At 41.1% G+C, this 25,439-nt stretch overlaps 1 protein-coding gene across 2 annotated transcripts in view; it reads left to right on the top strand.

Annotated features, from left to right (window-relative positions):
* USP13 (ubiquitin specific peptidase 13) overlaps positions 1–25,439 on the top strand; it is a 56,649-nt gene that overhangs the window by 7,776 nt on the left and 23,434 nt on the right. For both annotated transcript variants that reach the window (XM_056359078.1, XM_056359079.1), the window contains exons 2-8: positions 2,479–2,604; positions 7,907–7,967; positions 17,497–17,618; positions 18,030–18,172; positions 18,369–18,553; positions 22,944–23,038; positions 25,115–25,302. In XM_056359078.1, coding sequence (XP_056215053.1) covers positions 2,479–2,604; positions 7,907–7,967; positions 17,497–17,618; positions 18,030–18,172; positions 18,369–18,553; positions 22,944–23,038; positions 25,115–25,302 — 920 coding nt within the window. The remainder of the gene's footprint in view (positions 1–2,478; positions 2,605–7,906; positions 7,968–17,496; positions 17,619–18,029; positions 18,173–18,368; positions 18,554–22,943; positions 23,039–25,114; positions 25,303–25,439) is intronic.

The following is a 25,439-nucleotide window of genomic DNA, read 5'->3' on the forward strand; positions in this document are numbered from 1 at the left end:
CTCCAGAAAAAGAGAGAACGGTCTCCAAGAAAACAAAATCATCAACAAAGTTCCTAAGACCGTAGAGTGACAACACCATGTATTTTTATTAGGCTGGGTACCTATAGGATTCTCTGGTAGAGAACACATCCGTGACTTTATCACAGGAGATAATGCAAAAGGATTTGGAGTCTGCAAAAGCATAATGGGCCTTAAAGTAGATAAATCTGTGAAAGAGTAGCGAAAATGAAAATAAAGGTAATACATTTTAAATACAATCATATTTTATGAATTATTTGAGTACCAGATTTGGAGTTTTCTTTTAACAACTTCATTACCTTTGAGCACAATTGTAGATACTGGTCCTGTTCTCAAGGCTGTGAATATTTCAAATTTAAGGGAGCTGTGTTTTTTATAAATAGAATCTCAGGTAAGGGTTATGTGGATCAGAAAAGATATGGATAAGTAGTTTACTATATACTTTGCAGAAATAATTGTGATATCTAGATGCTGAAAGAATGACTTCATGGTGTATGTTGTGTGAATGGCAGATTGCTAATTTGAATCCTAGAATGCTCAATGCAATTTTTTGTCCGTTAAAGATAGGTAAAGCAACATATGTATAATTCATTGCGTGTTCATCTTTCAGCTAAATCAAAAGCTGAAACTGGTATGTGTTGGTTTACATTAAGAAAATGGAAGAAACAGGTATTTTCTAAAGTCTTGGGGTAAAATGCCATTCTCTGGTCTCTATTTATGTTTGGCTCTGCTGGCTGCTCTGGAAGTGCTGGTATTTATTGGCCTCTGAGGCTGTTCTTCAGTTCTGGCTTTAGTTGTACTGATACAAATGAATGTGTTGGAAAGCAGCATGCAGGTAGTGCTAAGCTGGAAGCTCAGATTCCTTCCAGTCCTACAGAAATACTCATTGCCAGTCTTTGCAGTAGGCTGGGGGGAATTAACTGGCGTTAGAGTGGGACATTCAAGCCTGGTTTGGGAACAGTGGTGGGAGGGAAGAGACTTGTCAGGCCCTAGCTGATCTGTGCCAGGTATCAAATGAGCAACAACTACTCAATACTATTAGCCCTTCAGCTTTTTTTTTTCTGGAATAGAATAAGGTGTATTAACCTGGTGCTGGTTAAGGAAAGCATTGGAGATCCACTGCGATCTCTGTCAGACTTGCCCTCTGCTACTTGTTCCAGTCCACAGGGCTGGAGAGAACCTAACTCGTGCCACGGCTGGCACGGCACGATGGAGAGCTTTGTGCTCCCTCGTAGAGGGGCCTGGCTGGGCTCCAAGGTAGAGTGGAGGTTCCTGCCTGGTAGAGCCTTGAAGAGAGGTAGGCCAGGCAGGAGAGAACTTCCTGGTTTACTGTACTGAATGTGTTTCAGGTGTGGCACTAGCAGGTGGTGTCCAGTCACAGCAATTGTTGCTGTAACAATTCTCAATATATGATTATGCACATGTATGCACCTACTGTTACTTGTTTCTGGAGATAATGTGTGTGGGTCTTTTGGTTTTTTTAATTTCCTTCTAAGGTGCCTGTGGATGAGTTTAGTTCATGTTGTTCTTTGGGGAATTTAATATGAGATGTTCTGTACTGTCCAATAACACAAACATGTTCACAATAGAAGGCCACATTGCTTCTGAAAGGCTCAATCCTTGTTATGCATCACCTATTCAAAACAATGCGTGCTAGAGGAGGGCTTAAACAGTCCAACACCAATGAACCAGATGGCTGAAAGTCCTCATGCCAGTCTGAATGATGTAGGAGAGATCTGGGAGAGGCCTTAAAATGGAACAAGGTCCTAATAACAGCCAGCATCAACACCCGGCTTTTGGGTCAGCAAAAAGTGATGGGACTCCCACCAGGTTATGTTACTGAAATGTCAGCATCTGTGATCAGTACCAGGAATATGTGCCTTTGTATTTCCTTTGTAGAGCCCTTGTCTCTGAGCTCTCTAATTGCATGAACAGAGAGAATCCCTGATAGATACTGACACTTGCCAGTTTTCTTGTTAGCCAGTTCTAAGAGCTGTAAGATCGCTTGAGATCTGTTTTTCTCGGGCAAGATTGTGATCAATAGTAGAAGTTGTGGCTAAATCCCTGAAGCATGAGTTTTGCCATGCTTTTGATTTGGAATGTTGTTCTTGCAATCAGATTGCCAAAAAAAGTTCTTCTATTTCAAACAAATGTCTGTGCTTCATTATTTTGGTTGCTTTAAGAGTTTCTGTGCCTACAGATCTCTGGATTGGGCACTCAAGCGGAATTTTTCAAGACTAACTCTAGACCTCTGATTTGGACACTGACTAATCTGTAGCTGTAACCTGTTTCAATGTGTTTTTATAGGCTGTGTTACGGTGTGGAAGTTTTAGAGGACTGATGATGTAAACCCCATAATGTGTTATGAAAGCTATGTTTTAAGGGCTTGCCTGGTAACAGAGTCCTTTCTGTCCTGTTCAGTTCCTTCTGTGCTGTAACTATTTGTGTCATTCCTTTTAGGATTCAGAAGGAGGTCTCTATGTGTGCATGAACACGTTTCTGGGATTTGGAAGGGAACACATTGAAAGGCATTACCGGAAAACAGGACAGTGTGTATATTTGCATCTGAAACGACATGTGATAGAGGTGAGACTTGTGGATTCCCAACTAACTACCCCGGCAGTTCTTGGGTCTCTTGCACTTGTTTAGGTAATGCATTTCAGACATAGACCAAATCTTGAATGACAGAAATGAACATTTTCAGATTTGAAGCTGAATATCAAATTCAGGTGCTTGGATCCCAACCTATCCTATAGCTTCAGTTCTGAGATGAATCAAAAGCCCTAAAGAGTCAGATCTTAAATGCAGCTTGTCGCTTGACTTCCACTGATCTGTTTTACTACATGCTTCTGCGTGTCACACAATATTGTCTGCATATTATGTGCATGCTGTAGGTAACTAACTGAAGCCTGCCTTTGAAGTGTAGAATTACTGGTTTTTGGTTCAGATTTGGCTGGAAGGTTCTGAGTTTTAGTTTGTTTTGTGGTTGGTTTTTTTTATATATGAGGTTTAATCTTGAAGTGTCAGGACTTCTTTTCATCCTAAGATTTCTGTACAATTAAATCATGAGCCCTAACTCTGACCTAGCCTGGGATCTAAAGGTTAGCTTTAATGCTGGATTCTAAAGCCACACACTGTCCTCATTTAGTCTTACACCGCAACACTCATGGATGTATATATACAAACTTTGTGTTCACTGTTCTTCCATACCATAATATCACTGCACATCAACAGTAACTTATAACCTGTGCTTCTGTTTGTGTGTGATTTGTCTGGCATTTTTAAAAGGCTGTTAATGACTTCTGACCTGAGCTATCTGGAAGGCACTGGCTTTGCTTATAGCTTGCTCTCCCACAAGCACTGTCTATTTTGGCAAGTTAGAGGGCCTAAAATAGCTGCTTGGAGCAGGGTAGAATACTTCACGTTTCTCATTCTGCAGCAATGTTTCCCCTGGGTGATGAAGGCCTTGAGTTATGTGAAGGCCCTGACCACTTATTTCCAGTAGATGACAATTCATATTTTATCAGAGTTATAGTTGGGTGGATTGCATGTCTCCCAGGTTGAGTTTGTTAGTAATGTTTGTTATGCTATAGAATTGTCTTTCCTTGTAAGTATGATAGTAACATTTTCCTTTATGCTGCTAACTGAGTTTTTGCAGAAACTAGTCCAGTTTTAGCAACCGTTCTTCTGAGTGAATTTAACACTCCTGAAAGATGATATCTAGGACTTGAGACAGGTGGGCAGAAATCCTGTCAGCTTTCCTTGTATATATCTCTATTCAAGCATGTGACCTGGGAATTCTCAATATTAAGGTAAACTGGAGTTAAAATGAGTCCTCAAAAATTCCTTTCCTGGATAAAGATTAGGCTGAAGAACTCCAAAAGGGAGAAACAAATATACCAGATGTTGTTTAGTGTTGTGTACCTCTTCAGTTTAACTACTTCAGTGGTTCCTATATTTCTCCTTGTGAGTCAGGATTGTGGTGGTTTGACCCTGGCTGAATGCCGGGTGCCCACCAAAGCCGCATCATCGCTCCCCTCCTCAACCAGACAGGGGAGAGACAATATGGCTCGTGGGACAAGGTAAGGACAAGGGGGATCACTCCGCAGTTACAGTCACAGGCAAAATTGACTTGACTTGGAGAAAATTAGTTTAATTTATTACCATACAAATCAGAAAAAAAAAACCAACCACCTTCCCTCCTTGCTCCCCCACCTTCTTCCCAGGCTTAACTTAATTTCCGACTTCTCTACTTCCTTCCTCTGAGGAGCGCAGGGGAACAGGGAATGGGAGTTACAGTCAGTTCATCTCATGTTATTTCTGCCACTCCTTCTTCCTCATATTCTTCCCCTGCTCCAGCGTGGGGTCCCTTCCACAGGAGACAGTTCTCCATGAACTTTTCCAGCATGAGTCCTTCCCATGGGCTGCAGTTCTTCACACACTGCTCCCGCACGTGTCCCTTCCATGGGGTGCAGTCTTTCAGGAGCAGACTGTTCCAGTATGGGTCCCCTGCATGGTCACAAGTCCTGCCAGCAAACTTGTTTCAGAGTGGGCTCTTCTCTTCATGCATTGACAAGTCCAGCCAGCAAACCTACTTCAATGCAGGCTTTGCATGGGCCACAGCCTCCTTAGGGCATCCACCTGCTCTACCGTGGGGTCCTCCACAGGCTGAAGGTGGGGGTCTGCTCCACCATGGGCTCCATGGGCTGAGAAGCACAGCCTGCCTCACCATGGGCTTCACCATGAGCTGCTGGGGAATCTCTGCTCTGGTGCCTGGAGCATCTCCTCCCCTCCTCCTTCACTGACCTGGTGTTTGCAGAGCTGTTGCTCTTACATAGTCTCATTCCTCTTTCTTGCTGGCGCAGATTTTTTTTTTTCATCTTTATTTCCCCCTTTTTAATATGCTATCCCAGAGGTGCTACCACTGTCGTTGATGGGCTCAGCCTTGTCCAGCAGTGGGTCAATCTTGGAGCCGGCTGGCGTTGGCTCCATCAGACACAGGGGAAGCTTCTGGCATTTTCTTACAGAAGCCACCCCTGTAGCCCCCCCGCTATTAAAACCTTGCCATGCAAACCCATACAATAACATGGCAGAGGGGCCTGGCATCTATGTTTGAAGGTGGTGACACACTTGTGCACTGAGTCATGTGGTAGGAAACAACGTTTGACTATACAGGTGAAGACTCTGTCATCCAATATGGTTTATAGATGGGATTCCTCGTGTACTAGCTGTGGATTTGTTTGCCATGACTATTTGCTTCTTACGTGTTATCTGTGTTTTCCTCTGAGCAATGTGAAACATCAGGCCTTCATTGGAACCATTTTATGAAGTGTCTGGCACATGCTGCATTGTGGTTTGTTTTTTTTTAAGCCAAGCTTTTGATGGTGTGGATTACACTAAAGCCAAAGGCATTGGATATGCTATCTTAAGATTCTTTTAGTGAGGCTGCTATTCTTGCTTGTGGTTACCTTGGCATCATCTTTGCAGAATGCACTGCATTGCTGCAGAAATCCCTGTTTGCTTCCGAAGGTGTTTGGAATAAGTATCAGTTGTGTATCTTGTCACAAATGAATTAGAAAATAAGGGTCAGATTTCCAGCCTATTTGCTTAAGAGAGTTAGAGTATCTGCCAGTGGCAGATGAGCACCAGAGGCATCTGCTGAATCAGAAATGCGCACTAGTGCAAGTTATGGAGCATCCTCTGATAAAATTCTTAGATAAATCAAGAAAATTGATCTTTTTTTTTTTTTTCCCCCCCAGAATTTCACTCTTCAGAATTTTTTCAATCAACCACATTTCTGTAGTGTATTACTTCTATAAAACTGCCTGGGTAGTGTTAAGCCCTGGGCAGAGCTTTAGCCTGGTGCTATGGTTACACCTCAGCCCTGCTGAAAACTCTGGGTAGAGAAGGATGAAATTTCCTGCAGTGATGGGTTCCTGGATTTTATTCAGTGATGATGCTGTTATAAAAAATGCAGCAATGATGTATTTAAAGAGAATGGAGTATAGGCTACACTGACACCTTGTACAAGAAGCATCACAAACAGAATTTGGTGCCACTCCTTGTGCATTGTGTGGACTCCCATTTGCTGAGTATGTCACATCTGCTGGAAGCCAAGATTGTTTTTTGAATGGGAGATGTTTTCTGTGATTTCTGATAGGTGAAGAAACAAGGTGAAAAATACTGTCATGTTCTGGGTTTTTCAGGATTATTGAGCATCTGCAATTCCAGTTCAGGTGTATTCAGCAGTTAGGAAAATTAAGCTGAAATATTAATGTCAGGCTGACAGTGATAAATACTCCATGTGAATTCTTCCTTGTTGAAATCTCTAGTCCTAATGACTGTCACGGTATCTTACTCAGTGACATCGGCATTCAATTGGAGCTTCCTGGTGATGGAAACAACATTTTTTTTTTTATTATTATTATTTTTTTTTACTTCTGAAGCTATAATCCTTGGAATATGTGTAATTTATTAATGATATATTTGTAATTGCGTTATGTTGTATTTTGCTGCTGCTTTTTTTTTTTAATAGATTTGGGTTCTTCACTACTTCCTTTCCACTTGTTGAAATCTAGTAGTAATAAGGAGAAAAATGTTCTGCTTGTTGTTTTCACTTCACTGAGGACTTTTTTTTTCTTTTAAATGCTGGAGTTGCAGCCCTGACTCCCTTTCCCTAGGGCTTGCATATATGGATAATGGGTTCTGTTCTTAAGTGCAGCCAAGGAGTGCTAGTTGGCATCTGTTCTTTCTAAGAATGGAAAACTTTCCTATGATGTATAAGACCCCACTGATGATTCAAGCAATCTGCTTTGGCCAAAGCTTTATTTACATGGTGAAGGGAACCACCCAAAATATGTGACCCTTTCACCTAACGAGGAGCAGAGGCAAACATGAACTTTTCCTAGGCTGACAGGTTCTTGGCTGGATTTTCTCCACCTGTTGTATCCCAATATTATTATTTAAAAAAAAAAGTTGCCTCACAACATTGCCAGTTACACTAACATTACACACTACATAACGCATCATGTTGGCATTCTAGCCACAGAGGCTTATTTGCGTTAACTTGATTTGTTTTAATGGTGCCTGTTAATAAACAGCTTAAGAAGCTAGTGCACTGACTTTTACATTTTCTCAGCCTCTCAGCATTTCCCCTAGTAGTCTGAGGTATTCTGAAATGGGAAAGTAGTGCTTGAAACTGGGTGTCACTTGGAAGTTACTATTATCTGCTGTGGAGCTTAAATTAAAAAAAAAAATAAAGTCCCCTCCCTAAACAATTGCTTCGGTATTGTCAGGTGTCCTCCATATTTTCCAATACTAAGAAAGCATGGTGGTGACTTGGACTGATCATAATGAAAGCAGACATGGGTCCTGACAGAAAGGGCATTTATTTTCTGGATAGAAGAAAATAAGTTGAACTAATAGATAACAGCAAAGTGGTCATACTGGAATTAGTTATGAAGGAGTGAATCTTTTATGCAGATAATAGCCTTTTCTTCCCCTCTATAACTCAGCTTTAGTCTTTAAGAAATACTGGAGAGGATCTAGTGGTGAGAGGTCTGAGTGATGCTAGATGTCCCTGCCTTGTTGACAGAATGGCAGTCACCCATGCTGACCATGATACATGCTCTGCTTAACTGCTAACGGACCAAAGTCTGAAGGATTCAGATGGTGGTTTTCTCACTCCATGAGGGTAGTAAGCAATGATGAGTTGAGTCCCATTGTCGGGGAGAAAGAAGAGGATTTACGTTCTTGCTTAGCAGGGACTGCAGTTTAATGGAAGGACCATGAACAGACGTGTGTCGGAAATGCTGATGGTATGGGGTTATTGCTGATTTACTATTGTCTCACTTGGTGGATTTTTAATTGTTTCTTTCTCTCTTTCCAGAAAGTACCAGGGGCATCTGGTGGAGCTTTACCAAAAAGGAGGAATGCTAAGCTATTTTTAGGTATTGTGAACAGCTGCTTTCACACAGTCCTTTTCTGGCCTTGTCTTCATGTGTACTTGGGTTCTGTCCACCATTGTGCGTGGCTTTGGGGGCTCCTTGTGGGTTTTATTTTTCTGTTGCATTATTGTTTTTAACTTTTTGTTCTGGTTTTAAATGCTTGTTCAGACAAATAAGTAGTTCTTAGCAATTTTGGTGCATATTGAGAAATGTGTATGTATACATGAAACATTTTAATCTAAAGTAGGCTCTCAACTATTCTTAAACAGCCTAGGATTTGATTGGCATTTTTTGACTAGTTCTGTCCCTTCTCTCTCTTTGTGGTTTCCACAAAGCACCCTTTTATGAAAATGTTTATCTATACTTAATGTGTAGATGTAACAGGGCCTCAATGTGGCACTGTTCTGCTCAGCAGCTGGTAATTGGAAGGGTTGTTACCATTTCAAAGTTGTTGCACAGATAAATGTTCTTAAGTGATGTTGTGGTCTCTCCTGTAATGAGTGAAACAGTACATATATCATGAGCATCTCCTGCCAATTCTTATCCTGTTATGTCAACAGTTATATCCCTTTGTTTCATGGAAAGCAGTTTTCTTACCATGTCCATTTCACCCTATATACATTGATTCAGATTACCTAGAAAACCTGAGGGTCTCATAAATATGGACAATGGGAACGTAATGCAAAGTGTATATTCTCCCTCCTCACATCACTTGTGGTATTTCTCATATTCATCTATTATTTGTTCTTTCTGTATTAATAACAAATAGGGAAATTTTCTTCTGGTAATGAGGGGATTAAATGTTTTCTTTACAATTGCCAGCTCTTATGGCTAAAGGGGAACAATAGTATGGCCTCCCTTTGGAATTGCTTTGATCTCTGGAATGGGTCGTGAAGAGGCCTTTGCAGATTGTAATCTGTTAAATTGTTGTTCATGTCTGGAGCAAGTTTTGCAAGGAGAACTTAGGGACAAAAAAAGTCTTAAGATGAGTCATAAAGGAATGAAACTTCTTTTGTAGGAAAGAGCCTGTTAAGTCACAGATGCTGGTCTAAAAGCTGTTTACTGTCAGTTTACATTGAAACTAATGTTTGTTACTGGATGCTTATGAAATATTGCTTCAAAAACAGATCTGGCTGCAATGCATCGGTGCTTGTACAGTGTTAGCAGTGTGAGTGTAAACAAGAAGTACAAAAGCATGGTCAAATTTGATTCTCACTGATCTACTGCATACATTTTGAGACTTCTGTCATTGTGGTATGCTGGCACACAGTGTGCATGGCATAGTGTCTCTGATGTCCTATACTGGAGTCCTCAAATTCCACCCTTGCACATGAGCATTTTGTTCCCACTGGGTAGATCTGATGCAGTGGTTCCAAGTGTCCTGGTCCAAGGGAACTTCTGAAGGCGGTGCAGTTTCACTGGGGTGTATTTAGCTCATGGAATCATCAGCATTTAATCCAGCACTTCTGGAATCTAATGCAATTTTGAAAATTTATCTTATCTGCTCTGTTGTTCTACTGCAGTCCTCTTTGCAACTCCTGCTGGCTGAGAGTAAAATGGTATCAACTCCCTGCTCAGATTCTGGAGATGGTACTCGCATCCATCCAAATGCTTTGTATCTACTTCCTTGGCTCAGCAGATTTCGTTATTTTTTGGCCGTACTTAAAGTAAAGAACAAAGAATTATTACTGTCCTTGCTCATAGCTGAGGAAACAAAAGCAGATTTGATAGCTGATTTTATAATTTTGCATGTGACAGCAGCAGAGGTGGTTAGTAAAATTTAACATTTTTTCTCTTAAGTTAATTTTAATTAATTTTTAATTGATTTTATCTCTTAATCCAACATCTTCATTGTTGGTTTGGAGCTGCTGGACTTCTCATCTTAACAGGTTGGTTTAGTTTTGTCTTTCTAATTGTGACCATGGGCATCTATGGTAGAGGTTTGCACCAAACTGGCTGTTATCAGCCCATAAATGTAGCCTGCCATTTAGGGCTTACCCTGTCAGACAACAGGAGACAACAATAATGGGTAACTCGTACTATCACTGTGTTTCTAGGTGTCTTTGAATGTTTCCCTGAAGGCCCAGAGATTTAAGCTTTGTGTACAAAGTCAATTCAGTTTGGACATTTGTTACATTGCTTCTTATAATCCTCTTTGATGTAAAGCTATTAAAGATACTAAACCCTTTTCAGTCTCCTTAGTATTAGGAAAACATCTTTTGGATGCTCAGTGATTACTTTCTAGCACTGCTGCTATCCAGCAACTGCAACAGAAACACAGACTGACTCAGTCACCTGGAGGCTTTATCTTTCCCTAAACAATAAAATCCATAGAAAAGTGTGTGTGCATGTGCATGTATACATTTGGTTTGGGACTCCTTTTGTTCTTGTTTTCATTTGGAAAAGGCTGGGGGGTGTTGTCTGTGAGTGTTCTGTGTAATCAGGGAGCATAATAACATTGTGCATTGAAACGTATGAACTGCCTTTAATTTAGCTTGTTCAGGTGTTGCTAGGCAGTGTGGGTATAACCAGCTCAGATTGTGCAAGCTTTCAGGGGATTTGGGATGATCTTCAAAGCAGACTGTCTGCACCACAGTGTATAGAATAATATCCTCACTGCATTGCTGTCTAGGCTAGCAATTTTGAAGATGCTTTGTGCTTCTCAATATGTGTGGCTATTGCATGAAGTTTTAGATTCAGTCTGTAAAATGGAATGAAATTGATAGGACAAGATGGTAGCTTCTCATGACTTCACAAGGTTCTCAGATAAGAAACAGCTGCAGTATTGTCTTTGGTATGCAACCTCTTGTTTCAACCAACCACAGTATGGTAAATGGTTTTGGAAAAAAAGACACATGATAGGGCCAGGAAAGGTATCATCACTAAATTTAATTTTCATATTAGCCCATCAGGAAGAAAAAGAATGGATCGGAACTGATAGAAAGTTGTATAAACATGACAGAACAGAAAAGAACCATTGTGGATTTTCCAAAGTGTGAGTGATGGTTCTGGGTCTATGAGAATACTCTGGGGTTATGTGTAGTAGCCCTCCTATGTATGTATTCAGTGACTGTGTGAGTAAGAACAAATCAGTTAATGGGACATACTATGATCTTCCTTACAAGATCCTGGTCAAAAGGGGTAGTAGAGTAAGAGGGAAGACTGGAGGCTCAGTTCTTGCAGTAGTTACCACCAGTACACCCCAGACCTGTTACTCCCAGGAGTTCTCTGCTGATAACTGTTCTATGATGAAGAATTAATGAGATTGTAAATAGTCTGGAAAGGGTTTGAAAAATGAGTTTGCTGGGTGATTTATCTAAGAGATTAAATCTAGAAGTGATTTTTTATGTGTTACTGAGTAACTAAAAAATAGATGAAGTAAATGTTGAAAAATGCAAGGAAGGCAGGAGAAGTGCTTTAACTGTGCACATAGTGATGTGGTCTAAATTAGCTATTACTGTTCAGAAAGGGAGTTCTGAGAGAGGAATGCTGTGAATGGTTCTCTGAAAATCTCAGCTTGGTTGTCAGCAGCAGTGAAAGAGTCGAGTGGAACATCGGAGTAGAGCAGCATTTTATGTTTTGTTCTCTATTATTTTGCTTGATAAATAAGTCAACCTCTCTCTTGAACAGAGAAACCACAGCTGCATGCTGCTCTCTTGCTGTCTCTCTCCAAAACCAACCAGACAAATGCACACCCACCCCACCACCCTCAGCAAACAGAAAGCCCCTGACAGATACATGGAGGCTGGGAGGTATATGCTGAGGGAGGAATTACCACATTTTTGCCTTGTTCTGGTACCCTCTTCCTGGGCATCTGTTGGTCTCTGCCAGAGCCTGGACTCTAGGCTAAACAAAGCTGGCAGGGTGGCTGTCATAAAACTTGTCTATAGACAGATGGTCTCTTCCAGATCAGTTACCATAGCACTATCTGCCAGTGCAGCAAGTGGTGTGAACTCTGCTTTGACCAAAGTCAGGGCTAACTTAGACCATCAATTAGAAGTGTTCTGAAGTACTCAAATGAACAGCTCTGTCAGCAGAGCTGTGAGGATGGTAGTTGCTGGTGAGGAGCAGTATCCATGACACACAGCTGGTCTCGGAGAAGGCCTTGGAAAGGAAAACTTCCACTTAAAGAGTCTGGGAGAATGCATAAACTTGCTGAGCTTTTCCTGGATGACACCTGCCTGCCTGTGGCAGTGAATGCAGCTACAGCCACCATTTCCAAGTGTGAAGACCATTCATAAGAGTGGCTGTACTGAATCTGACCACAGCTCCACTTAGCTCTCCTAGATCTCCTAGCACGCAGTAGTAGAACCCTGTTTTCAGTAAGGATGTTTTTGCTTGGTAAGCTTCTAAAGAGAACTTTTATCATGAGCGACTGAAGTTTATATTTATGTAAGTAAGCACATATATGGAGTGTATATCTATGAATGGAGAGTTGTGATTTAGGAAGATTTGAGTGTTTCCTGACAATATTTTTAAATTTTAGCCCACTCAAGTTGTGTGTACTCCCCAGCAGTAGCAGTGGAACTGATTAGACCACGAGTGAACCTGTTGGTTCACAGAAGACAGTGCCAGAAATCCAAGGGGTGAGGTCTATATCCTAGCAATAAGAACAGCGTAGTAATGCTTTGGAGATGTAGCAAGCAATTTGGATGTGAATTTACAAGCATTGAATAATCCAAATGAACCTAGTAGAAAGGTTTTTTTTTTCTTTTTGTCACAAAGGAGAATGTTATGACTATAAAGTGAATCTTTTTGGTTTTTAAAATTTCTTCTTTTTTTGTATAGCTCAGCTGATGTCAGTTTCATATGTGCCTGAAGACAAATTAACTGAATAGCTTATATATATATATATTGCTAAGTGCTCCTGCTGACACTTTGTATTATTTAGAAGATTCAGATTTATTTGCTTTAAAGGTTTAGTCCTCCACTTCCAAGTCAACACAAATTTGTCTACTCGTTTCAGTTGAGAGCAGGATCAAGCCCAGATTCCTAAGATGTCTTTCTAGAGTTTCAAAATTAGTTGTAGGCTCACTAGTCAACATCCTCATTCAATTTTCATGTTTGTATTCCCTTTCATACGCACACAGACCCACTCATATGCACAGGAAATCCTGTTAGGGGGTCCTGCCTGGAGAGTGCTTATGCCACTATTATTAGTGCAGTCAGTTGGTAACTTGTCTAAATCTAATCTGGGCATGTCCACTCCTCTTTCTTCCCCTCCAGTGGGCTGGTTTACAGTACACTGTCTTCCACTCCCAGCTGCTGTTTTCCATCAGTTCAGCAGCAATGCATTTCTCCAGTCACTGAAGTGATGCCTGTGAGCTGAAGTAAACTTACGCTACTGACCACTTGCCCAAAATAATGACATCAGCCAAACTTCTGTTTTAACATGTCTCTTACTTTGCTTTGCCTGATGTGCTGGCCTCCTAACACAACACTTATGACCTACAGACAGTTTGTTTTAGTGACCACAGTGTTTAATTGGGGCTATGAGGAGGCACTGTAAAGCTGTTAGTCCACTAGAAGGGGAACAATGTCATGGGAACATTCACCATCAAGGTGTCAGCTCTTTAAAAAAATTACAAACAGGTTGGTTGTGTTGTGGCTGAGTCTTAGAACTGAGTAAAACCTTTTTTGTCCAGAGAATGGTCTACTCACAGTGTGCCTTGGAAGAACATCCTTGTCCAAGAAGCAGCCTTGTATAAAGTACGGTGCTTGAAAGTTCATATTTTTCAGTGCCTTTAGTGTTATGGTAATTTTTAATCAGATATGCTCCATTTGCAAGGTGATTTCCGCCTGCTTCTCTTTCCTGTAGTTACTCTTTCTCTTCTCTCAAATTCTGCACTGGTTTTAAAAACCAAGTTTGAAACTGCCTGCAGACCGCACACGATGCCCAATGGCTACAGGGACAACCTCTGCCCTCATTTAGTGTGGGCTCCATTGCCTTCTAAGGTAGTATTTGTTTTATTATATCTATGCTCATGCTTTCTTAGCCATGTTGGCCCTTGCACAGGCACAGAAAATAGAATGCAGGTAGAACTTCTTACTGGGCAACTTACTTAGCAACTATGGCTTTCGGTGCATACAAGCCAAGATTTAAAAATATGAGTAGTGATTGGGGGTTTTCAACTGGACATTGTTAAGGGGCCTGTCTGACAGTCAACAAAAAGGATTAGTTTATATGGTAATCTGTGTATCAAGGGATTTCAGTTGGTGACCTTAGAAGTCCCTTCCACTCTTATGTACTGGATCTGAACCCTGAGAAACTGTCTTTGGCATGGTAATTGTCAAAAAGCACTGATGCAGGCCTTTTAATTCCTATTCAGAGGGAGTAGGTGTGTGGAGTGGAAGTGTACCAGCTTTACACAGTCACTTTCAAAAGTGAAATTGCCAGTTAAATCCTCATTTTTTTTTTTACCTGGAACTGTTATGAAGTTGTGTGTAGCTTTCTTTAAAATAAGAAGCGTGATGCTGCCATATTGGCATGTCAAACATCCAGAGTGCCATGCTGACAGAACATAATTTTCTGCTTCTCTGGTAATGTGAATGGTATGAAGCCTGAAAAGGTAAAAAGGAACTTTCCCTCCCCACCCATTTGTCATGGGTTAACCCCAGCTGGCAACTAAGCCCCACACAGCCACTCGCTCACTCCCCCCATAATGGGATGGAGGAGAGAGTTGGAAGGGTAAAAGTGAGAAAACTTGTGGGTTGAGATAAAGACAGTTTAAAGGGAAAGCAAAAAAAGAAATGCGTTCACCACTTCCCATCAGCAAGCAGGTGTTCGGCCATATCCAGGAAAGCAGAGCTCCATCACTCATAATGGTTAATTGGGAAGGTAAATACCATAACTCCAAATGTCCCCCCCCCTTCCTTCTTCTTCCCCCAGCTTATATACCCAGCATGCCGTTCCATGGTATGGAATATCGCTTTGGCTAGTTTGGGTCAGCTGTCCTGCCAGTGTCCCCTCCCAGTTTCCTGTGCCCCTCTAGCACTCTTGCCATCAGGGCCCAAGAAACTGAAAAGTCCTTGACTTAGTATAAACGTTACTTTACAAACTGATGTTTTTATTTGTTGCTATCATCATTATCACGTTATCACATTATCACACCAAATCCAAAACTCAGCACTGCACCAGCTGCTAAGAAGAAAATTAACCGTATCTCAGCCAAACCCGGGACATCATTGCACAGAAAAGGCTGATGCTTCTAAGTGTGTGAAGTCCTTAAATGGCAGTGGGTGATTCCTAATAGGATATTCAGTCTTTCATCCCTGGGTCACCAGTTCAAATGCGGGTCAGGTCAGTAGCAGTAAAGTTGCCGCTATCTAGCTGTTGTCTGGCTTGTGAGTTGAGCTGAAGCATATGCCTGAATTTTGAACCCGGGCAACCTTATCATTTCTGTTCCTATACAGCGGATTGTAAATACTATAAACTTAATGTCAGTATCATAAGGAAATTAATTACTAGCAGGTTTTACACGGGTCTACAGCTGGCAGTGGCTGCGGTGAGCTGTCTTCGGGTTCCCTCTGGTGGTGGAGCGAAGTGTGTGGCTGCAGGCCCTGCGGGAAGTGTTTGCTGCCTTTGGAACAGACATTGAGGCTTTTTATCCTCTCTGAGGAAACCTCTGTCATATTTAGGAGATGGTTAGTACTTTTGGTTTTGCTGTGCTGGCCACCATCAAATTTCTGGGCATTACATGAAAATTCTCAGTGATGCATTGTCATATGTATCATCAGCTTGGACAAACTCACTGTCTTTGCTTCATAGAGCAAAAGAGCTTACTGTTACGGACTGCATCTGTTGGGATTCACTTTACGAAGACAGCATTGTAATACAAGCTGTGAAAGAAGCCTGGAGTAAAGCGAGATCACTGGTGACCTCTGTTATGCTGCAGTAAGGGAAGGAATCATTAAAAAAAATGGTCTGATTTGGGGAATTAGTAACAAGTTAATATTTTCTTTATAAATCTCATGCTTTCAGTATAAGAAAAAGTTCATGCTTTTGTGTCTATGGCCAGCTGATGAGAAGGGTCTTTTGTTGGTTTCTGCTGAGAAAGAAGTGCTGCTGGAAGTCACTGACAGTGGGTGTTGTCACCCCTCAGGACTGGCTGGTGCAGCAGGTGAGCCAAGAAAATGGAAAATGGATTGTGTTCCTCTCAAGAGGTGATGTTTCCAGGCCAAGTTAAAATATCTTTTGATACTTGTTTTATCACTTAGGATATTCAGGCTGTTACTGCCCACTGGGTAAATAGAGGGCTTAGTTTTTTGAATCTGGACTCTGTCATCCTCACCTCTCTCCCAAATGTACATTGGAGATTTCAGGCATTCCCAGGGTGCAGTGGTTGCTGCCAATGCTTTTTTAGTATAGAGTGGCTCATTAAGCATACGCATGTACTTGTAGTGAAAATAAGAGCCAGCTTTAGCTACTGCTAATGCATCTTAATTCTTGGTTGAGCCTTATTCTGTCAGTGACTGTCTGGTACATCAGAATACAGTAGATCCAGCATCTCCAGATGGGAGAAGGATCCAGAAGATCCGTTCCTTGCCCAGGCTTTTCTTGCAATTGAATCTTGTCAAATGTCTGACACAACACGCACGTGTTTGGTCTTAACTTTTTCAGTCATCCTGGAAAGAACTGCACAAGATTTTTAACTCTGTCTGGTCCCTGTGGGATAATTCTATTTTTTGATGAAGCTAGAGATAAAAACACTAGCCATTTGGTTACTTATATACCCTCCCGTCTTCTCTCTGAGTTCACTTTTTTCTGGACAAGCATTTTAGCTGGTGTTGCTTGATCGAGGCTCATATTTAAGCAAAAAAAGTCATCTTTACACTGGAATAAGAGTGTACACAAACACTATGGAAGGCTTGATCTTCAAAATCTGGTTACACTGGTTACAGACTGGAGTTAGAAAGAGAGGGATAATGCTGTTATAACTGTTCTGGCTATAGATATTTGAGATTATGGATGAGATGCGGGAATACTTCCAGCTATAGATGTTTTCTTGGGAGGAAAGGCCACAGGTTCAAATGGATGGGAGCCATAGCATGTTTCAGCCAGGTCTGCGATCTGGAAAATATGGAGGGCTGAAACAGAGGTGCATTATTCCAGCTCTGCAATTTGGGCATGGGTTGTGTGAACTGGTCTCCATATTGTATAGCATTTCAGGATCCTGGGTAAAAGGGACAGCAGTATTAGATCATGATTTTTTCCAAAATGAGCAGAATTTTCTTAGGTGCTTCCCAGAATGTGATGTCTGCATCAATGCCCTGCTTGGAGAGGGGCCAAATCAGCTGTGGCTGGGGATAAGATTAAGATGGAAATTTTGGTCTTCAGAACATCCTCTTGCAAGATGATCACATTTGTGTTTAGATCAGGATTTCACAAACATTTCTAGCCAGAACAAACTGCTGCCAGTGTCAACTTGCAGGCTGATGCCAGGCAAGCAATGCTTCATAGTGGTACCCCTGCTACAATATAGGAACCTTGATCTCAGGACAATCTCCTAACATTCCCCATCTTGTTTTTCAGATCTAGAGACAAACAGTGATCTCAACAGTGATGACTTTGAATATGAAGATGAAGCAAAACTCGTTCTATTTCCTGATCACTATGAAATCTCATTACCCAATATAGAGGAGTTACCAGCGCTGGTCAGTGAGTGTGTGCAAGTGGTGATAGGAATTGTCTCCTGCTTCAGTTTGTATCAAGATAGTGCTTTGTTTTCTTACATATGGTGCTTATTTTTACATAAAGATCTTTATTAACCAGCTATAATAGTAATTTTTAAAAGTCTGCTTTTTCTTTGTTTCTTGGATTTCCTTTTACCTCCTGTACTCCTTCTCTTATTATGATGCGAGCTTATCCCAGGGAAGCTCACATAGTACGTGTTGTGCTTACTCTCCTGCTAAAATGATAATAATTGCAATCTAGAAGATTACGTGCATATATAAATAGTCTTACTGATATCTTGTTCTGTATGTGGTTAGCAGTAGGCTGAATGCCAAGTTCTGCCAAGTCACGGAATCATGTTAGGTTTTGATTGACATACATTTGTCTTCCAGGTGACGATAGCTTGTGATGCACTCCTCAGTGCAAAATCACCCTACAGGAAGCAGGACCCTGACTCCTGGGAAGAAGAGCTACAGGCATCTAAACATGCCAAAACACTTGTACAGTTAGACAATGGTGTTAGAATTCCCCCCAGGTGAGGGTAATAAAGTTTGTTCATTGTAGGCTCTCTAATACAGTCCAGAGTAACAGAACTAAAGCCAGCAACTCAGCCAACAATTCTCTTGCATGACCCCGGGTGTGTATGTTTGGTTTGACGTATCAGAAGTGGAAATACAGGACTGGTTCCTACCTTACATATTGCTAATATTTCTTCCTGTTTTCTTTTGTAGCGGTTGGAAATGCTCAAAATGTGACCTGCGGGAGAATTTGTGGCTAAACCTGACAGATGGTTCTGTGCTGTGTGGAAAGTGGTTCTTTGATGGCAGTGGGGGCAATGGGCATGCAACGGAGCACTACAAGGAGACAGGTTATCCCCTGGCAGTGAAGTTGGGAACCATCACTCCTGATGGAGCAGGTCAGCCACCTGGCAAGTTCTGAGATGGGGTATCTTTTGTGCATGAGAGTAACAGTGTATATCTATTACCAAGTGGGTTTGTGCTTCTAGTGCAAATGTTTGAGAGTGTGATATGGAAAGAAAACCCTGTGAATCTTGATCGGAACTGGGGGGAATGGCACACGCTCCATTCATAGAAAGCTCTTATCTTTTTTTATCTGCTCTTCTCCTCCTGTTCTGTATTTGGTGTAAATAATTTTTTGGGGGTTTATGATAGCAGATTTGTAATGGAAGAATGGTACTATTTTGAAACAGCAGAATCTGGAGAAACAGTATTTTTCAGTTCTGCTATGTTTACTAGGGCAAATGGTTCAATCTTACATAACATAGAAACAATAACAGAGTAATGATTTTAAAGTAAGAAAAGTCCATTCCCAACAGTATGTATGTTTTTGGGTTTTTTTGTCATACTGGAAACGGCTGTTTTTCCTTACTATTTCAATAACATTATGTTTAGTCTAATGAACGCTGATCTTCATGGGGCTGTTGTGATGCTCGTTTGTAAAGTGCCTGATGATCTTGAGAGGGTAAAAAGGCTATAGATATATCTTCATCTGTGTGTTCTCAGTGTGGCATTCTGCAGTGTTGCTGTGCAGAGGATTATGGTGTGTGAGGATTAGATGGAGTAAAAACATGAGAAGCTGAAAAAGTCATAACCAAAACCATCCTCTGCTGCAGCTGTACAGAGAAATAAAAACCAGAAGAACACAGCATGATTATATTTTGGTTTTGGTGTTTATGACCATACGGATGAAAAATAGCTGTTTAGAGCAGCCCCTTCTTTGAAACACACATTGGTTGAGAGTTTTTATCTTGTAAGTCCTATTCAGTGACAGGGAAAGGAGGCTGTAGTCATATTCAACCAGCTGTGCCACAGAAACAGTGAGCAAAATTCATTCTTTTCTCTCGCAGATGGAATATTGTCTCCTTGCCTGAGCCTGGTCTTGGATGATTTCTATCAGAATCTTTCAATTATTGAAGATGTTTAGGATTTACCCAGCTGTAGGTTTAATCTACAAAATAAACAGATTATTTTTAGTGGTTTTTCAATTTTATTTTTTTTCTTTCTCATCTTTAACAGCAGTACTTGTTTCCTTATGGCTGCTGTATTTCTGCCTCCCACCGATCAGCTGCTTCCTCTTTTATGTGGCCTTTGGGATAACAAAGGACAGGCTGTCCTGCTTCCCTTTGAATGAGGGGCACCAGCTGTTCTCCACAGACCTTTGTTCTTCTGGATGATGTTTACTTGGTTTCCCAATAGAGAAGACTTCCCTCCCCCAACCCTCCTTGTTTCCTTTTCAGTAATTATTCTGTCTCTGTTCTATACTGCAGTGGTAATCATAACCTCTCGATAGGGCTGGATGACAGATGAGCTTCAGAAAAGAGGGTCCATGGCTGATTGCAACACAAAGTGTGTCTGGTTTTTGCTTGCTAGGGCTGGAGGTGAAGAGGTGATGGTAGAGGATTATAATAAGTATTAATCCCTCTGCTGACATAACTTATTCCTTTTTCACACCAGTAAGAAGAAAGAGGTTGTACCAGTATTCCGCTTACACTTACCCTGTGTGTACACAGAGAGAGCAAAGAAGAGCTCCTTGTCTTTCCTTGAGAATTCTGTGTTGTATACATTATGAAAGATTTCTGGGTCATTAGCCCCACTTTGTAGTGTTCTGTCAAGAAACACATCTAAGATCAGGGAAGAAACTGAACCAAACTTCTGTCTTCTGCTCTTGGGCCTTGGACAGATTGCACAAGAGAGTCAGAAAATTTGCTTGCCTCGATAGGTTGAGTAATACTCAGCAGACTGTGCTACCAGCTGCCTCTCTCGACAATGCCATTGGATTTCATTTCAAGTCATTGTGAGGCTGCGTGTTTGAAGTTGGTTTGAGAATTGGAATGGGGGTTTGGCAGTGGGAAGCCTTACCTGACAGGTACTTGAACGAGTTGCTTTGTAGGTGCCAAACTCTGCAATTGTCAGATACTTCTTTGGGGGATCCTGAGCAGCTTGTTTCTTCAGGGGTCATGTCATCATTGCCTGTTATCCTTCTAGTAGGAAAGAGCGATATCTACACAGCCAGAACAAGTGTAAATCTTGAGCTGTGGAAGAAAAAGTAGTACACTGTCATTTTTCTTTTCTTAACATAATATGAATAATAATAATTATGCTTAGTTTCATAATATTCTATTTTGTCTGTCTCAGATTTTTTTGGATTATTTTGGTATGTCATTGTTGTTCCTCTGCCCCCTTATATTCCTCCCTTTTCCCCCTTTCTCACTGTAATGATACCAGCTTTTCTGTGTCACATTTGCTGACTTGTCTGCATTACTTATCTACCGGAGTCCCTATGACAGCACTATGGGCCTGTGTTTGGGGCCTGTCATCTTCTTTCTTTGGTTTGCTGCTCTTTTATTTTTATATTTGAAGTAAGTGAATTCTGTATCCCACAAATTTAAGTTGGCTACACAGCAGAAAGTACTAAAGTATGACACATACTGGGCTTGAGCAAAAGATTAATGTAATGTGTTCCATTTTTGCTGCTCGGGGTCAGTAGTCCCAGATGGCTGCTCTCTCTTCAGTTGTCAGAGCTGAGGAAAAACAAAATCAAAGCTTCCACATTGAAAGCAGTCACCCAAGATCAGTTGATGTGTAATCTCACTCCAGTAGGTGTTTGAACCTTTTAGGATCTTTTGGCTGTGCTGTGACCTCACCAGATGACTATGGGAATGCTGTGAACTCATGTGTGGATGAACAGTCATGTCTTCTGGGCACGCTTGCTACCACGCAGTGGAATTGCAGCAGATGGACAGCTACAGTCACACACATGCCAGAGAGGTCATGAGGACCAATGAATAGAGTCTGGCTAATCAGCAGCTTGGCAGCACACTCAAAAGCACAATGGCCTGGTTTGGGAGAGTTAATGTTTTTCATAGGGCTGGTAAATTTTAAAATTTTCATTAGGTCTTTGAATTTTTGGCTAACCTTCAGCCTGTCATTTCAGTGTGGCTTTGGTACTAGGAGACTGCCTTTTTGTTAAAGTCTCATGTAGGGTATGGGCTGAGTCAGAGCCAGGGTTTGTAGTTGCCAAGAGAGGGCAGAACCTTTCAGAAGTGATATTTATGCTGTGAACAGCCTTTATCTGAGTTCCTGCTCTCTTCTGAGTTGGTTTCAACTTGCTCCTAGCTAAGTTTTCTCTGTTAGCCTAGATCTGCTCATACAGGGCACGATCACTGTGAGAAACTGCTGGGCATGAAGGAAATGTAGCTGCGAGAAGAGCGGGCAGGCTGGCAGAGGGATTCTGGGCTTTGGTGTGAGTAGAGACCAAGGTAGGGAAACAGTCATTCACTACAGAGGAAGAGGCCAGAGAAGAGAAAAGATGAAAGGCCTGCTCAGGTCTTACTGGTGCTTGTCTTACCACTCATATCCCTTTATGATGCCTGCAGCTTTGTAGTTATTTGCTCAAATGGGTGAAACGAGCTCTGGACTCAGGTTTGGTCTTGCTTGGTAAACACTAAAAATGAGGTTTTTTGTCTCTCAATCATTCTGTCCTTCTGTTGAATTTATTAAACTTGGTTTCATAATGAAAATACCATCACTAGATATATTGCTTCCCTCCACAGTTTGAACTTTGCCTGACCAAAATGTTTATGGGCTTTTACTTAAGGCCGTAAGGCTCTATCATAGAGCTGGGACTGAAATCTAGATTGCTCATACAGTAAAACAGGTCACCTGTTTTTGTGACACCTCAGTCACAAAATCATCCTTTCTCCCTAACCACAAGGTTAATCTTCAAAGTCCAGTCCAATAAACAACTCTTTATTTCCATTAAAGAATTTCTCAGTTCTCCCTGCATCTCCGTAGGAAAAGGGCATAAGTGGGTTCCTTAATCTGTACTAGAAATTAGAAGGCTATTGGCAGTAGTCAGTTGGCCCTGTATACTCACAGTTTGAATGTGTAGTTCCACAAAAAATCAGAATCTCTTGTTGCCATGTTCAAAGTGTGGACTGGCCAAATATCAAAGAATTTTGCATGCCCCATTTCTTGTTTTCCCTACAAATTTTATTTTGAGGGGGAAAATACTGTGATCATTATAAATATTCTTAGGTTTTAATACTGTGAGGGCATGTACTTTCTTTTGAGGAGAGTCTTGAGATGATTGTATTGAGAACTTTTAAGATATTTACTGAGCTCTATTCAGGTCTATGCGTTTTCCTGCTGGTCGTAACCAAAGTTGGAGATTATGAGTCAGGCATCTTGTATAGGCAATCCTGTACTGAGAATGCAGTGTTGGTAAACAAAGAGAAGGGATAACATTTGATACTACAGCTCATTGGTTTCTCTCTGCTTTTGTAGATGTCTATTCCTTTGATGAAGAAGAGCCGGTTTTAGATCCGCATATAGCAAAACATTTGGCACACTTTGGAATTGATATGCTGCAGATGCAAGTGGTAGGAAATCCATCTTTTATTTAGTTTGTTATTTATGTGCTGTTTGTTTAGTTGGGGGTGGGAGAGAAACAAGAGAAGAATAGTAGTTGTAGCTTATATTTGTGTGATTCCTTCAGGCTGTTGTGATAGTATCTAGTTTTGTAAAGTTCAGCCAGCCAGTTTGCATTTTACTTTCTGAGGTCTGAGATAAGTGAATCATTACTCTCAAATCTGAAAGCTGCTTTCCAAAAGAGTTCCTTTGTGGTCTTTAGTTGATGTTTTTCACTTCTTGTGTGTTACATATAGTTTTCCTTCAAGATGAAAAACCTCATTCAATTAAAGAAGAATATCTAAGAATATTCCTTTCAATACTAAAAGGGGACTTAAAAGTCTGTCCCCATCTTTCTTATTAGTAGGGTCTGTAGCAATAGGACAAGAAGTGATGGGTTTAAACTAAAAAAGGACAGATTTAGATTAGGTATTAGGAAGAAATTCTTTGCTGTGAGGGTGGTGAGACACTGGAACAGGCAGCCCAGAGAAGCTGTGGGTGCCCCATCCCTGGCAGCGTTCAAGGCCAGGCTGGAATGGCGCTTTGAGCACCCTGGTCTAGTGGAAGGTGTCCCTGCCCATGGCAGCGGGGGTGGAACTAGATGACTTTTAAGGTCCCTTCCAACCCAAACCATTCCGATTCTGTGATCTGAAATATTTAATTGCAGTGAGTAAAGGAAAGCCTATTGCATGTGTAAAATATACAAGATAATATCTATTAAGATCTTGCTTAAGATACAAATCCTAAGCAAAAATAAGCAAATCAATGGATAAGTGGAAAAAAAAAGTAGTTGAAATGTTCTTTATATAAAGTTATAGATTTCAGTTTAGGTCCTGTTATTAAATACATTATAAAATGAAAAAATATGTTCTTTCAAGTCTAGAAAATAGTGGTCTATGGTATGGTACACTAGAAAGGGGCTGGGGCAAAAAAGGTCCTCTCCCTGAGCATGTTGTCGGTCTGTATTAGTAGAGAAGTTCTTCTAATCATTATATCTTAGTGGATGTTGACTCCAGTTCTGTTTAAATGATCTAAGAAGTCTGAATGGGATATGGTTATAAAGGCAGATGGTTTTTTTGGTTTGGGTGGGTTTTTTTGGTTGGGTGTTTTCTCCACTCAAGTACGTAGCCTAGTATCACTGCTTGCAAACCTGAACTTGAAAACTGTTAAAAAAGAACAAACCAGATACTGGTTTAGTTTATGTCATTGTCCAAGTGGATAGAAAACTAATAATAACGCTAAAATTATAGAGAAGAGTTAAACTGCAGTTTCAAAAGCCTTCATGGTATAGTAATAATATTTTTGGTATACTAATTTCCTTGCCAATGTCATGAATAAAAAGTTTCTTATATCCAGCAGTCTTCCTGGAGAACCAGATTTACTCAGAAACCTTGAAAACTTAGTCTTAGCTGTTGCAAAGGTTTTGCCTCTGGTCTTCAAACCAGTCTGAAAAGTTCTTAGTCAAGTGGTGGAGTAGTGCTAGCAGTAAATGATACTGTAGTGACCTGTATCTATAAGCTGTGAATAATCAATGTACCTACTGAAAGCTGAGCTGAGTAAAGGAGAGAAACATCAGCATTACAAATTTTGGCTTTTCCCACTTGAAAGAACGGAAGAGTTCTTGGATCTGCAGCTTTTCATGTGGTTTGTTTGCTAGTACCAGTTTCTACAGCAGCAGCTACTCCTGGCCATTACAAATGGAATGAAACCTGAAAAAATGCAGTTTTGCTGCTGAGGCTTGAGGTCACAGCCCTGAGAGAAGGGAAGCTCTCAGCTGGGGTTGAGGTCACAACTAGGAATGCTCAAAGAGCCAGTGGTCTGTGGTAGAGAGCTAAGAGATACATTGGAATAACAAGCTGCTTGCCCTCTGACCTTGATCTCCCCCCTTTAAGTGGGATTTTGCCCACAAACCTTCCTTTGCCCATTGGTTTGGCTCTTCTTTTCTAGAGTACAGAACACAGCGTTGATGATGCTGATGCTGGCAGCAGCATAATTGTTGCAGAAGTTAAACAGATTTTAAAAAAACAAACCAATCTTGTTGCTTTCAGACAGAGAATGGGCTAAGAGATAATGATATAAAACCAAGAGTCTCTGAATGGGAAGTGATTCAGGAAGCTGGCGTGAAACTCAAGCCCATGTATGGCCCAGGATACACTGGCATGAAGAACCTGGGAAATAGCTGCTACCTCAACGCTGTCATGCAAGCCATTTTCAGCATCCCAGAGTTCCAGCGAGCGTAAGTAGCTTCAAACTAGTTCTCGTCACTAGCAGCTGGATTCCTCAATCTCTCATTTCTGGAAGAAAAATAATAATTTAATTTTTGCCTCACCTGTGAACGGGTCTCTTTCAGTCAGTTCAGTGGCTGCTAAGAGA

Source organism: Falco biarmicus, chromosome 13 (assembly GCF_023638135.1).
Source record: "Falco biarmicus isolate bFalBia1 chromosome 13, bFalBia1.pri, whole genome shotgun sequence".
Classification (NCBI taxonomy): domain Eukaryota; kingdom Metazoa; phylum Chordata; class Aves; order Falconiformes; family Falconidae; genus Falco; species Falco biarmicus.